General features: G+C 46.9%; 1 protein-coding gene across 1 annotated transcript in view; it reads left to right on the forward strand.

Annotated features, from left to right (window-relative positions):
• The first annotated feature begins 1,778 nt into the window (after positions 1 to 1,778).
• Positions 1,779 to 15,410, forward strand: part of Iml1 (GATOR complex protein Iml1) — a 596,567-nt gene continuing 582,935 nt past the window's right edge. Inside the window, 3 exon segments of the mRNA XM_067107292.1 lie at positions 1,779 to 1,955; positions 12,427 to 12,570; positions 15,166 to 15,335. Coding sequence (XP_066963393.1) covers positions 1,913 to 1,955; positions 12,427 to 12,570; positions 15,166 to 15,335 — 357 coding nt within the window. The 5' untranslated portion in view covers positions 1,779 to 1,912.

Raw genomic sequence — 15,410 nt, forward strand, 5'->3', positions numbered from 1 at the left:
CCAAGTGGATCTCCACTTATGGCAACTATATCCTCATCACAGATATCTCTCTATATCTGTGATCCTTATACTCGGTCGATCTGTGAGTTTCTCTCTAGCATAATCTTCTTTGATATCTTTCAAGTGAGTCCATATTTTAACTCTTCTCAGTTCTTCATGAGCTGAATCTTCTTTCTCTTTATTGATTGATGCCATAGTTTCCTTCTCTACAACTTGAATAGGGATAGTACTGTATACTTCTGCTAGACCTATTTCTGTACCTTGTGATAACCTAATCTTTCCTCCTCTGTTATTTATAACCTGTAAAATTATTTTACCCTGTCTAACTTCATGTAGGCAGGAAGAGTAATGTACTCCATTTATTTGTGATCCTTCTGTAAGTGTAAAAATTTCCTTCCCCTCAAAAACTGGATTTACTGTACATTCTATCCAATTGCTTTCTCCTGGTTTAAGTCTTAAATCTCTTCCCAATTTCAAGTAAGTTTCTTGGTTAGATTCCAAGTTGCTACTGATTTGTTGAGAATTTGTGCTCCCCTGTATGTCTTTCTTTAGAATGCTTTTCAACAAAGAGTTTTGTTAAGTCTGTCTTCTAATTATTTTACACATGTATTCTAGATGTCTTATAACCCCTTTTAATTAATAATTGCGATCAATAGTGATCTGTCTAGCCACAGTTGGGTAACCACTTAACAAATGTACAAACGCTAAATGTATTCCTCTTACAACTAGAACCTTCTCCTTAAATGAAACTTCTCCTAGTTAAAAAGGAAACCAATTTGTCCTACTATGATGATTTCATTGCAGTGAGCATCTGTGATTCTACAGTCTATTATTAGGTTCAAATTTAAGAGAGAAAAATATGTCTAATACACCTTTTCAGAAAGTATGTTTTTGGGTGAACCCGTATCAGAGAATACAGCAATAGTCTTCTCTAAACCAAAGTATGGCGGGAATACAGATCTATAACTAGATTCATCTCCTATATTAATTTTATTGACATTCGTGACTTGGCTTAAGTCTGGCGTTCCGGTCTTCTCGTCTATTATGAAGGAATGTCCATGATACTGGTGGTGAGAAAATTTACCTTTGATTCATTTGATATTGCGTGAGCTTGTTGGTACAGTACATTAAGCTTGCAGCTTGGTTAGTATTTTGATCCCTGTTCCTCCTAGCCTGTAAGGGACAGACTAAGATCTCTACCTCTACCGTGTGACTCAGATCTATGTCTAGGTCTACCCCTACAATCTCGAGCACTTTGTCCTGTCTTTTTATGATGGCAATCACTTGCATAATGTCACGTTTTCTGGAAATTATAACGGGTGACTGTAGGAGATTTTCCTTGTTAGGAGTTATTTAAGTTAATATTCGTTTCTAGCTGGTGTCATAGACCTACCCTGATTGTTATGCCCTTTTCTGTCTTGTCCTATGGTGAATAAGGGTCTGTATAGATAATTTCCCTCGGGATTTCTACCCAAAATTTTCTTCGTTTTCAATTTCATTAACATCTTCTAACTTCCAACACAGGTCATCTTTTCAATAGCTTTTGACGGTAAACTTCCCAATAACAAAGATAACCTTAACAAGATTTTACAGTTGTCAACTATCATCACCTGTTAATCTCCCTTTGTTGATGTCCATGTACGGTACACGACCATTTAGGGACAAATGTGTGGAAAAGAGTCGTCAACGGAACTGTACTGAGACTCATTATTAGTGCCGAATCTGTGAGAAGTATTACTAATTTCCATTATATTCAACTCGTAAACAAACGTCCGATTGCCTGTTGAGATGCCGCTGTTTCAGACCCTTCGGCTAGAAACCTAAAGTGTAAAACCCTACATTTGGCCTGGTCTGTCGTAAAGTATTTCGGCTTGATGTTTATTTATAAATCTGAATTGGAAGACAGTGTGAGATGAGTAAATTGAAACTCCAGAATCATCAAAAACATTACAGAGGTACGACTATCGCTGTGCTAGCCTAGCTACCCCTAGGCAGGCTGTTCCAGTTTCTACTAGGCCTATCCTATGTTTAGGATAGTTTGTGAGGCTTATGATGGCGTAATTTTACAGTGTCAGTAATTGCATTACTATTCTCCCATTATTTCACTATTTTTATTTCTGGTTGAGTGGAACTAAGTACAACTCAGCATAGGGTAGCTTAGGCCTATCAGGCCCAGTAGGCGACCTTGGAAAGGCTACTATTTTGGTTGCTTATCGAGAATTGACTGTTAGGCCTATTTTTTGTCGGTCGACTGTAATTAACCTCAGAACTGATATGTTTTTTTTATGCTGGCCATCCTGGAATGCCGTGGCGCATCCGCAGCATTAGGCTCTAGCGTAGGGGAACTTTTGGTGGTAATTCTAAGCCGGCTGTCCGCGGTGAGCTAGACTGTGGCAATTGGCGTTTTTCTATGTTATTTTACTTCCTTTAGAGAATTTAAAGTCATATTTTGTCGGCCGACTGTAAATATCCGATTGACCTTTGAAGACCACACGACTTAGTACTAACGGGGGTAGATCTAAGCCGGCATTCTGCGACAAGCCCCCACTCTCCTCCATAACTATTACGGCAAAATTGTAACCAGTAAACACCTCTAGGGCACGTTAGGTTGGTATTTTTAGGGGGTTTACTGGTTACAATTTTGCCGTATTAGCTATGGAGGTGGGGGCTTGCATGAATGCGGCTTAGACCTACCCCACATTAGGTAATACAAGTCGTGCAGTCTTCAAAGGTCAATGACAGCTTAGTTACAGCCGGCCGACAAAATATTACTTTAAATTCTTCTAAAGGAAGTAAAATAACATAGGAAAACGTCAATTGCCATAGTCTAGCTCACCGCGGACAGCCGGCTTAGAATTACCCTTTTGGTAAACAAGTAAAAAGTGAGCCGAAGTTTCTTCGCGCAATTGAGTTTTCTGTACAGCTGCTACAGCACATAATCAAGGCCACCGAAAATAGATCTATCTTTTGGTGGTCTCGGTATAATGCTGTATGAACCGTGGCCTGTGAAACGTCAACCACTGCCCAGTGATGGCCTATACTAGCTATATCGTTGCCAGATGCACGATTATGGCTAACTTTAACCCTTAATAAAATAAGGATAAATGAGGCTAGAGAGCTGCTATTTGGTATGTTTGATGATTGGAGGGTGGATGATCAACATACGAATTTGCAGCCCTCTAGCCTCAGTAGTTTTTAAGATCTGAGGGTTGACAGAAAAAGTGTGGACGGACAGACAAAGCCATCTCAATAGTTTTCTTTTACAGGAAACTAAAAGTGGATTGTTCCGACACGATATACAAACTGCCGGTCCTTTACATTAGGAATTACTTTCAGCGCAAGCTGGAAAGGCCATTGAACTTTCAAACAAGGTGGTTAGGCAGTTAACTACTGTCCGGGAGGCAGGGGTACCGCCTGCCCGGATGTAAACATTCCAATTTGCTTTCGGCCGTTGTAGACTGCAGACGTTTGTTTCTCGCTCTCTGCCTGACTGGCTTTGAGCTTTTTTCGCTGGTGGGAAATTTATTTTGCTTTTGATATGATTGTGGATAAATCCCTTTAGGGGAGGAGACGATACTGCAGGAAGGCCGCCAAGGGGTCATCCGAGGGTAACACGCCCCCGATGACTCCCATGGTAGCTGATCCATCGGGATTGTTTCTTCCCAGCAAGCTTCCCCTTCTTGCTGCCTCCCCTTCGGGTGAGGACTCCCCTTCCCCTTCCTTATTCGTTTCATCGGGTGTGGAAGGCCGCGGGGGAGCGGACGTTCAGGACATCCTCTCTGGGGCCTCTCCTCGCTCCAGGGGCAAATTTTTTCCCCCAGAGCAAGTGAAGGCTTCCATCTTTAACCCGACTTTGTCCTCAGGCTTGAGTGTGGAAGCGTCGGTTGGTAGCCAGGTACCTGATCTCGCCTCTGCCTGGCTGCACCTGGGTCTTCCTGGCGTTCCGTCATTGGAGGGCCTAGTATCCTATTTGGCAGGCGTTCTGGTGACGACCCAAGCAGCCACCGTATCCACTACCATGATCGTCACCGTGTCATCATTTGGCAAGCTTCCTGTGACGGTGGCCTCGTACCTGAACACCCAGGTGTTGGCTGCGCCTGCCACGCTTCATTCCGTGCCGCTGCCTCCTGGTTTCCTGGCACCATTATCCCTGCCTGGCCCATCGCAGATGGTGACGTCATCGGTCCCACATATGTCCATGCCTACTCCTGTTGCTGACCCACGCTCGTTCATGACCACAGTTCCGGCTCCTGGCTGTCCTGACTCTCGGCCCGGAATGGTTTCCCATGCGCCACCCGTGCCCCCGACCCTGGCTTCATCTACTGGCTTTCCTAGCTCCTGCGCTGCTGCACCTGCCTTGGTAGCTGTTGGCCCAAGCACCGTCTCCACTACCTGGGTTGTGCCTGCTTCCTGGCCCCCCTGACTACGCTTGTGTCTTCTGCTGCTCCTTTGTGGATGGGGGACCTGACTGCCATCCTGAGGAAGATGACGAAGAAGTTGAAGAAGAGATCGAGAAAGGTGTCGTCGTCGTCTTTGTCGTTGTCGGCATCGTCTGCTACCTCTTCTTCATCTTCTTCTTCTGAGGCTCAACAGCCAAAGAAAAAGCCTGCCCCCCCCCCACAAGAAGTCTCGCACCGAGACTTCTAAGGGACTGCCTCCTTCCACAGGGAAGGCAGTGAGATCTCTCGTTGGCTCTTCCCAGTCCACGGACCAGGGAACCGATGTGTTGACCCCTGGGTCAGCCGTATTGGGAGCCGAGGGCGTACAAACTGCAGTTGTTCCAACATGATATACAAACCCTCGGTCCTTAACATTAGGAATTACTTCCAGCGTAGGCTGGAAACGGCCGTTGAACTTTCGAACAAGGTAGTTAGACAGTTAACTACCGTCCGGGAGGTGGGAGTACCGCCTGCCCGGATGTAAACATTCCAATTTGCTTCCGGCCGGCGTAGAATGCGGACATTGTTTTTCACTCTCTGCCTGACTGCTCTTCAAATTTCCTGGTGGGATTTTTCCTTGCTTTTGATTGATAGTGAATGTTGATAAGCCTTCTAAGCCTTCTTATCCCAAGCATGTGTGTCCTAGGGTAGGAGGCAAAAGATGTAATACTTTTCGATCTAGTGTCGACACGGACACACGCCCTCTGCCCAACTTGCAGGGGACGTGTGTGTTCTTGCGACGCTCCTTGTAGTGAGTGTTGTGCCTGGTCTCCTGAGCAATGGAAGAGGTTCGAAGGGAGGAGACGCTACCATCGGAAGCCTGCCAAGGAAACATCCGAGGGTAATACGCCCCCGATGACTCCAGTGGTGGCTAATCCGTCGGAATCGTTCCTCCCTCCCAGCGAACTTCCTCTGCTTGCTCCCTCTCCCTCAGGTAAGGACTCCCCCTCCCCTTCTTCATTCGTTTCATCAGGTGAAGGGCGTGGGGGAGCGGTTGCTCAGGACATCCTCTCGGGGGCTTTCCCTCGCTCTGGGGGCGAATTTTTCCCCCCAGAGCGAGTGGAGGTTGCCCATTTTGACCCGACTGTATCGTCAGGTTTGGGGGTGGAAGCGCCTTCCATGGACCAGGTATCGGACTTATCTTCTGCCTGTCTACACTTGGGTCTACCTGGTTTTCCGTCACTGGAGGGCCTGGTGTCCCACTTGCCTGGCGCTCCAGTGACAACCCACTCGGCTACTGCTTCCACCACCAGGACTGTCACCATGTCAGCGTTTGGGAAGTTACCTGTGACAGTGGCTTCACATCTTGACATCCAGGTCTCGGCTGCCCCTGCCACTCACCATCCTGTACCGCTGCCCCCTGGGTTCCTGGCCCCGCTATCTCGACCTGGACCTTCGTACATAGTGATGTCGTCTGTGCCGTACATGACACTGCCTGCCCTTGTTGCTGACCCTGGTTCGTTCGTGACAACGGTTCCGGCTCCTCGCTTCCCTGTCTCTCAGCCCGGCCTGGCTGCTGACATGCCTCCCATGCCTTCGACCCTGGCTTGGCCTGGCCTGGCTGCTCACGCACCATCCATGCCTTCATCCCTGGCTCCTCCACTGGACCTTCCTGGCTGCCTGCCGCACTGATGTTTCTGCCCCGGCAACTGCTGTCCGGCGCACCATCTACGCTGCTCAGGTTGTGCTTGTTTTGGGGACCTGACCTCGATCCTTAGGAAGATGGCGAAGAAGAAGTCAAAGAAGAGATTGCAGAAGGTGTTGTCGTCTTCGTCTTCGTCGCCTTCGTCTTCGTCTGCTGCCTCTTCCTCTTCTCCTTCTGAGGCTACCCAGCCAAAGAAGAAGTCTGCCCTTCCCCCCCCACCAAGAAGTCTTGCACCAAGACCTCTAAGGGACTGCCTCCTTCCACAGGGAAGGCAGTGGGATCTCTCGCTGGCTCTTCCCGATCCACGGATCAGGGAACTGCTGCTCTGGCCCCCGGGAGCCAAGGGTGTGCAAACCACAATCCACACTCCCATTGCTGCACCGAAGAAACCTGCTTCCAAGGCCAGCGGGTCCACGTCAGACACTCGCTCACGAGTCGCTCTGAGTATCCAGGTTTCCAAGGGGACCCGGGTACCTCCGTCTGGTACGGGAGAAACCTCTCTCCATACAGACTCGGGCATGGGGTGAGAGAAAGAGTCCGGGCATGCAGGTGCCCCGACTCTTCCTGCTGGTACATCTGTGAGTGTCCAGCCAGGTTCCTGGGAAGGTGCACCGGTCCCTTGGGTCTGGACACCTGGAGAAGCAAAGAAGAGGTCCCCTGCTCAGTCTTCCCGAGAGGTTACGGCCTCTAAGAAGACTGGGACACGTCTAGAGGACAACGCAAGTTCGCGCCAGCCAGCCACGCGCTCGATTCCTCCCAGTCCCCGGCCACGTCCGCGCAGCCAACCTGGCTCAGGGGAGACGAGCGCGTGGCTCGGTTCAAGCAAGCTGCTCCGCTCTCCTCGGGAGACTGCTTCGCCCAGGCGTAAGCTCTCTCCTTGACCCGGGCTGCTGTCACCACCGCGGGCTGGTGATCACTCCCGGCTCGCAGCCCCTGTTGGTTCTGCCAGCAGGGCCAGTGGGAGTGCCCGATCCTCCTTGCCTGCCCCCTCTACCTCTTGGGCTCCTTTCAGGGGCCGCAAGTCGGAAAGGAAGAACTCGGGCAAGTTGTCTCCCCAGAGTTCTACCTCGGGGGCATATGTGCCTGGGTTGGTCCTCGGTTCAACCCAGTCTTACGCCCGCGTGGTGCAGGAAGGATCACGGGGGTCTGCTGAGGTTCTCCATCCTGCAGGAAGAGTAGATCGGGAAGACCGCACCCTGGAAGGACTCGAGGGTCCTCTCCCCCAGGATGCAGACACCCACGAGATACAGAGGACGTTTGCTGAGGTTACTGCACTGATTCGTCAGCACAACGACTTTGGGGAAGGGACCACGGCCTCATCTGTGGATCGTCCGTTGCACCTCGAATCCTACTGGGGACCCAAGAAGGAACCCAAGGCTTTGGTGGGGCCGAGGAGGTCCTCAATCAAGTGAATGGACCTGTGTCTGGGCAAGACAATGCGCTCAGATCGAACCACTCGGACAAGCTTCTTCCCCCTCCTCTGCCTCACCAGAAGCGCTTCTATGCTCCATCGGAGAGGGCATTGCCGCCTAAACAGGTTGATCCAGACCTTGTTCCTCTGGATCCGGGTCTTACGTTGCAGCAACTTACTGCAGAGAGCATCTCCCTCTCTCAGCAAGAAGCTGCAACCCTGGAAGCCACCGCCATTGCAGCCTTCCAGGCAGTCTCCTGGCTTGATCTGTGGTCCTTCACAGGCCCAAGGTGGTTGCTTCCTCGGGCGCTGTTGTACCCAGGGAGGACTCTGCCTTCGGGAGACTATGCCGGTCTGGAGGTAGGGCCATCTCCTACCTCGGCCACCAGACGGCAAACCTGTGGGCTAACCTGGTCCTGAAGTGAAGAGACGCCATTCTCTCTCGCTTCTCCAGGTCTGTGGGGCCTGAGTCGGCAATGACCCTGTGGAATGGACCGTTGCTGGGTTCCGCCTCTCTCTTCCCTATAGAGTTGGTGGATAAGCGCCAGGCCAATGACAGCGACTGGCTTGTCCACCAGGCAGTGGTCAAGACCTCTGGGTCTTCGCATTCCACTGTGGCCAGGCCCTCAGGTCAGGCTAGCACTTCCTCGGCCCCTAAGAAATCCCAGTCTTCGAAGGGGTCCCGTGGAAACACCCAGCCTTCTTCCTCTAGAAAGAATGGGTCTTTCCCCCCCCCCTTTCAGCCCACTTTCAAATCGGGAAAAGGGGGCAAGGGGAAGAAGAAGAAGGGGAAACTCTAGGAGCGGCATTTCCCCCCAAATGCTGCTGAAGGTGGGTGGGTGCCTGTCGAGCCATTGGGCAACATGGCAGTGACACTGAGCTGAGATCTGGATAGTGGATGTCCTTCGGAAGGGATATCTACTACCCTTCAAGTCTCGGCCTCCCCTCACCTACTCTCCGGTCCATCTCCGCACTTACGTCCAAGGAACTCTGAAGGACACCGCACTACAGCAAGAAGTGCAAGCCATGCTGAGCAAGGTTGCTGTGGAAGTCATGTCGGACCAGTCTTCAGGGCTTTTACAGCCGTGTCTTTCTCGTAGAGAAAGCCACAGTGGGATGGAGACCAGTCATAGACCTCTCTCCCCTGAACCGATTCATTCACCAGATTCGGTTCACGATGGAAACAGCACAATCCATGCTTGCTTATATCAGGGAGAACGACTTCATGCTTGCGGTGGACTTGAAGGATGCGTATTTTCAAATACGCATTCATCCGTCCTCTCGCAAGTACCTCCTCGCGGAGACGGTCTTCCAATTCAGGGCACTCTGCTTCGGGCTCTCAACCGCTCCGCAGGTATTCACGAGTCTTCTCTCTCGTGTCAGCTTGGGCCCACTCGCACAGGATGCGTCTTTTGAAGTATCTCGATGACTGGCTAGTCCTGCTCGCAGTTGCTACAGGACAGGGATTGACTCCTTGAGTTTTGCCGCGATCTTGGGATCATGGTGAACCTCAAGAAGTCAGATCTCATCCCCAAGCAGAGAATAAAGTACGTGGGCATCCTGATAGACTCGGTGGCAGCAAAAGTCTTTCCTTCGAACTCTTGTATCAGCAGGTTCAGGCATGCAGCACAGCTGTTCCTGTCACGACAGGAGCAGCCAGCCCTAACAATGGCAAGTCGTCATCAGTCACCTGTCGTCGCTGGAGAAGCTGGTACCTCATGGGCGTCTTCACCTGCGGTCTCTACAATGAAGGCTAAAGGAGTATTGGTCCTAGTCCCGAGACCCCCAGTCCTTCCTCATCCCTCTTTCCGAGGAGGTGAGAGAGGACCTTTGCTGGTGGATGGACGACAGGAACCTCTTGATAGGAGTATCCCTGCATACTCCCCCTCTGGACATGCTGCTGTTCTCAGACGCATCGACCAAGGGATGGGGCACACACCTGGAGGAGTTGCTGACTTCAGGAGTGTGGCACCGAGACGACAAGCGCCTTCACATCAATGTCTCAAGGCAGCCTTCCTGGCTCTCCAAGAGTTCTGGGATCGAGTGATGGGACACTCCGTGGTACTGATGAGCGACAATACCACGGTAGTGGCATACGTCAACAAGTTGGGGGGCCTAGTGTCCCTCCCGCTCCACCAGTTGACAATGCAGGTGCACGAGTGGGCCATGGCCAACTTAGTAGAGCTGTCAGTCAGGTACATTCCAGGTACGAGGAATGTCGTGGCAGACAAGTCAGCCGCCAGAATCAGTTAATCGGAACCGAATGGTCCATTCACTCGGAAGTCATGGAAAGGCTGTTCGACCTGTGGGGGCGTCCAGTCATCAATCTCTTCATCACCCTGCACAACAGAAAACTCCAGGTCTTCTGCTCGGTCGTGCTGGACCCATGGGCCGCTGCAGAGGACACATTCCAGCACCCGAAGGACAACCTCGACATCTACGCCATTCCTCCATTCTGTCTGATTCGCAGTGATCAACAAGGCGATGATCACTCCAAATCTCAGAGTGATTCTGGTGGCACCCAAATGGCCGCAGGCTGTTTGGTATCCCGACCTACTAGCTCTCCTTTCAGAGGCGCTGAGAGAGAACCCCCCCTGGCCCAACCTGCTGTGTCAAGCCCATGTAGAGCAACACCACCAGGCAGTGCAGTTCCTGTTTCTTCACGGCTGGAGGTTATCCACCATCTCCTGCGAGCGAGAGGCTTTTTGCATCACGCAGCAACCGAGATGGCCGAGTACCTCAGACGATCCTCCGCAGCGGTATACCTGGGAAAGTGGTCTGTCTTCTGTGGTTGGTGTCATGGACGAGGTATCTTTCCGGTCGGAGCTACTATTCAGCAGGTCGCGGATTTCCTCTTCTTCCTTTGCTAAGAGAAGCTTCTCTCCATTTTAGCTGTAAAAGGCTGCCTTGCCGCACTCAGCCTAGTCTTGCAGCTGATGAAAGGAGTAGATATCTCCTCCTCCTTCGAGATTTCCTTACTATTGAGAAGCTACGAAAGGTCTTGCCCACCCAGTGATCTCAGGTCCCCTGCGTGGGATGTGACTCTCATTTTAAGGAGCTGACTTGTGCACCATATGAGCCTTTACGAGAGCCGTCAGACAGGGATCTGACCCTCAAAACCGTCTTCTTGCTGGCCCTGGCATCGGTGAAGAGAGTTGGTGAACTGCACGGACTTTCGTTTGATGTTAAACACTTGAGGGGATGGGGATCAGTTACGCTCGATTTTGTCCCGGATTTCATGGCAAAGACTCAAAATCCTTCGGTCCCTGACGCACGGTTCAAGTCTTTCATAATCCCCTCCATAGGGGACTTTGTAGGTAATGAACCAGACGAGATGCTACTATGTCCTGTTAGAGTACTGCAGCGCTATCTGAAGAGGACTCGACATCTCTGGCCTGAGTGTCGATAACTCCTTGTTACTGCTGGCTCCACCAAGTAAGAAGTGTTCAAGAACACGATCTCTTTCTGGCTTCGTGAGACGATAAAGGGAGTGTATGCTGCTGCTGGAGACGATGATACCGGTATGCTTCGTCCAAAAACTCATGAAGTTCGCAGTATTGGTCCTTCCGTTGCATTCCGGAGGAACATGTCAGTTCTTCAGGTGTTGAAGGCAGGTGTGTGGTCCCAGCAGACCACCTTCACCTCCTTCTACCTCTGGGATGTTGCACACAAGTCCTTGGACACTTTTTCCTTGGGTCCTGTGGTGGCTGCTGAGCAAGTTGTGTAGCTTACCCGGCTCCTCTAACAGGACAGGTTGCATCTTGCCTAAGATGTACGGTTGTGATTGGGAGAGTGAATGTAGAGTGACTGGCCTCTCTTCTTTCTCCCCATCTCAGCTCTCTTCTCACGGGCAGGAAGCGGACGTGCTGTTACATGCTGGATCTATCGGTCGATGCAGGTAAGCACTCAACGGGAGCTCTTGTTCTATTTTCCGTTTAGGTTTATAGAAGCAACCCCACTCCTTCCCTTTGCAAGGGGGGAAGGAGACCATGGCAATAAGACAAACTCAATGCTTGTGATTGCCTTAATGTCACCGACTCCAAGTTCTTCCTAGCCTACTGTGCATGAACTGACGATTCCTCTTTCATGCAAAGGGACCCAGAAGTCTGACAACTGATCCCGCGTTTCTTACAACCCAATCATTTTGTCAGAGGCAGTTTTCCCTTCCTCACTCTATCGACCAGGAAGGGAAGACAGGGTGTGGTGAACTCCAGTCAGTTCATAGAGACTCACTCAGATTCCTCCCTCCAACCAGTGAGTCTTCCTAATGTAAAGGACCAACGGTTTGTATATCTTGTCGGAACAAATCACAGTTTTTTAAAGTAAATTATGCTTTTCCTAACTATACAAACTTGAGGTCCTTTACATTACATTCCATGCCCACTGTGTGCCACCCCTCAATCTGACACCTGGGCCGAAAGGCAAATTGGAATGTTTACATCCAGGCAGGTGGGACTCCTGCCTCCCGGACGGTAGTTAACTGCCTAACCACCTTGTTCGAAGTTCAATGGCCATTTCCAGCTTCGCTGAAAGTAATTCCTAATGTAAAGGACCTCAGGTTTGTGTAATTAGGAAAAATACAATTCACTTTAAAAAATTGTGATTTCAATATGGTATATAGTATATGTAATTGAATTCAATAAGATAATGGTGGTATTTTGTACACAAATTGAATCATTTAAATTTTAGTGTTTTGCATTGTAGTTACAAGCTAATTGCCTAATGTTGAGATCTGACTTCATTAGATTTATCAGATCAAGAGCAAAGACTAACTGAATAAGGGTCATTTTTTGCTACATCATCTTGGTAAATTCTCATTGGTTGTCTTTCTATATCAAAGTGCCAGGCTATATTAAGACCATGGTTTGTACTTACAAAACAGAATTTTTTGAAAATTGAATGTTTTATTGATAGCTTATTTCTTTTTGTAGAGGAAGATGTTTTAGTCAACTTGAAAGATCTTGGCCAAGATGTGAAAGAAGGTGATGTGATTGAGGTCTACCATCCAGAAGATGACCTTCCAAGGTTATTGCTGCAAATTCCTAACACAAAAGATGAAATTCCAGTTCAGAAAGGTAATGTGCTAAGAATACTTGAAGATTTCAGTTGCAGTATTTTTTATTAATGGATGTTATTTTTCAGTTGCAGTTTTTTAAAGGATTGATGTTACTATTATACTATTAAAATGTGTAATACTCAGGATGAAGTACTGTGCTGAAAATACAAACAGATATAAAATATTAGAACTGAACAATATAAAATAGTGTTACAAAGACATGTCCAAATTCTTCCATGCAAGCACATCTTTGTTTGACAGCAGATGATGATTGGCTTCTCATTCACCAGATTTTAGATGAGGGCAGTAAGTGATTACAGTACTTAGGTGGTTTTTTTTGTATTAGGAGGATTTTGAAACTGACATACAAGAAAATAATCAAGGTAGTGCAAGAGACAGCGATGTTAGCAATGGCAGTCCTGCACTGGATGGTAGTGAATACAGTGAACCCCCTGTATTCGCGGGGGATGTGTACCGCAACCCCCCCCCCGTCCGCAAATAGCTAAAATCTGTGAATATTTGAAACCCCTCTAAAAACACTTAGAACTGCCCATTTTGATAGTTTTTAAACACAAGAAAAATCCTGTAAAAATGCTTATACCTGAGTATTTTAATAGTTTTATCGCAAAAAGTGCATTTATTCATGAAAATTATATGAAAATACAGTAATTAGTGAATATTTCTCAGTGGAAAATACCGCGAATAGGCGAATTTTCCGCGAATAATGGGTAGATATGCTCCACATAGAAACCTGCGAATGCGTGAGTCTGCAAATCGTGAGAACGCGAATACGGGGGTTTTCCTGTATGCAGAGGAAGCAGTGATATTTGATACAAAAGTGCTATTCTTAGCTGTAGTAAAAGTATGGTTTGAAAAGAGTAATTTATTGGTTATGGCAAATGAATAAGTATAAACTGAATACTGTAAGAAAATCAGCATTAACTTACGAAAGGGAAAGAGAGGGTAAAGTATTTTTTTTCTATTTGTAAGTAAAAAGTATTTGTTTCGAAGAATGTTTTCAAGATTAAATATGAAAAAATGAATATATGCATCGTTCAGTAGGTAAATAAATATTGAGGTGTAGTACATGAGCTTTAGTGCATAAAAGTCATTCTTTATGTCATTTTCAACAAAGTAGATTGGATCAGTTGCAATCACTGATTGTTTTTTAATTAAATTGTTATTGAAATTAAAATTTCTGCCTTCATAAATTTGAAGGAAATCTTATAAACTTGTATGGAATCAAGATTACGTGTACTAAACGTATTATAGAAATATAAAACAGTTGAGTGAATGACTCTTCATTTGCTTATTTCAAATAGAACTGAATATAAATCACCATTACTAATGATTTGTAATTTGAAACAGAATTGAAAGATTAATTATTGATTTTTGTTGATTATAATACTGTTTACATAATTTTCAGTAATGTACATACAGAACATGGAAAAGAATTATAACGGAATAATATAAGAGACATTTCAGCTAGAAATTTAGTATGATTCTTGATGGCTTTAGTGATAAACTCAACTGGTAAATTCCAACTATGCTGTTTTTATGTAATCTTTACCACTAAATTCCAGTGAGATGAGCTGTGTTTTGAACTTTTGACTGATATTCTTTTAATACAGAACTATTTTTCGTAGGGAAAATCATGATCTTCAATAGTTTTATGTCATTTTTCCCCTTTAGAGGGTTAGAAGTGAAATAAGTTCTCTATGCTGTCCTGTGTTCTTTCTGCCAGAACTCCCTCATGTCTTCATATATCTCCTTTTCATAAGAAAAAGAATGATCAAATTTGAAAATCTGAAATCAACTCAGTTGAGCTTATTATTTATGTGATACTAAGGATATAGGTCTGCTACACCAGAGGTCTTTGAGCTATGCGGATTAGGTTTGTGATTATCGGTTGAACTTGAGAGACTGCCGGCAGTTTAGGAAAGAGGCCCATTGGCAGAAAACATAGCCACCACACTGGGACCATTTGTTCAGGCTTTGTGTTTGGATCCCACACTGAAGATGGTCATTCTACTAGTTTTTTGCATTTTTGAGATGAGTCTGTGAACATCAAAACTGGCTTCTTAGCAAGAAAAACTGATTTTCTTGCCTGGAAGACAGTTAATAGAGAACTGAAGCATCATGACATCTGCTAGGGGGAAACAAGAAACATTGTAATTTTACCCAATAATTGGACTTTGCTCTACAGATACCACTCGTTTCTCTCAAAGCCATGATTACATTTGCTAATACAACCCAGATGCTCCATATTGAATTATACACATTTCAGTTCCCAGTTCTGGAGTATATAGGAGCTCAGTCCATTCCACCTAAACTATGAGTCTGGTTGAGATATGTAGTGTGTTCATGGTGAAAAGTGTGGCAGGCAGATTATTGCAGGGCACTGAGGAATGTTTAGGCCTTTGTGCAGGACTACTAGTTATCTTCTTTTGTTTGTTAAGCTGTAGGGGATAGATCTGGGGCATCTAAAGTTGATGACTGCTGGTTTGTATGAAAAAATTTAGATTTTAAGAAATTTTATTTTTGTTCTTGAGGCACATATATATTTGAAATTGAATGTTTCACATTAATTACATTTTCAACTATGTCTTTCCAGACACCATCAGCATCGAGCAAAGCATTACATCAAATTTTCAGTTGCGTAATTACAAAGATGTTATTGTTAGAAAAGTGGACCCCAAAGCTGTTGCACTTGAGTTGGTAGAGCTCACTTTTAAGGATCAGTATCTCAGCCGTTCAGATATGTGGAGGCTGAAGACCAATTTGGTAATTATTTTGAAGTTTTGTTATAGTTTCCTATGTTATCCAGAGTACGCGTGATGGGTAAAATGTACATCGTAA

Source organism: Macrobrachium rosenbergii, chromosome 8, assembly GCF_040412425.1.
Source record: "Macrobrachium rosenbergii isolate ZJJX-2024 chromosome 8, ASM4041242v1, whole genome shotgun sequence".
Classification (NCBI taxonomy): Eukaryota; Metazoa; Arthropoda; class Malacostraca; order Decapoda; family Palaemonidae; genus Macrobrachium; species Macrobrachium rosenbergii.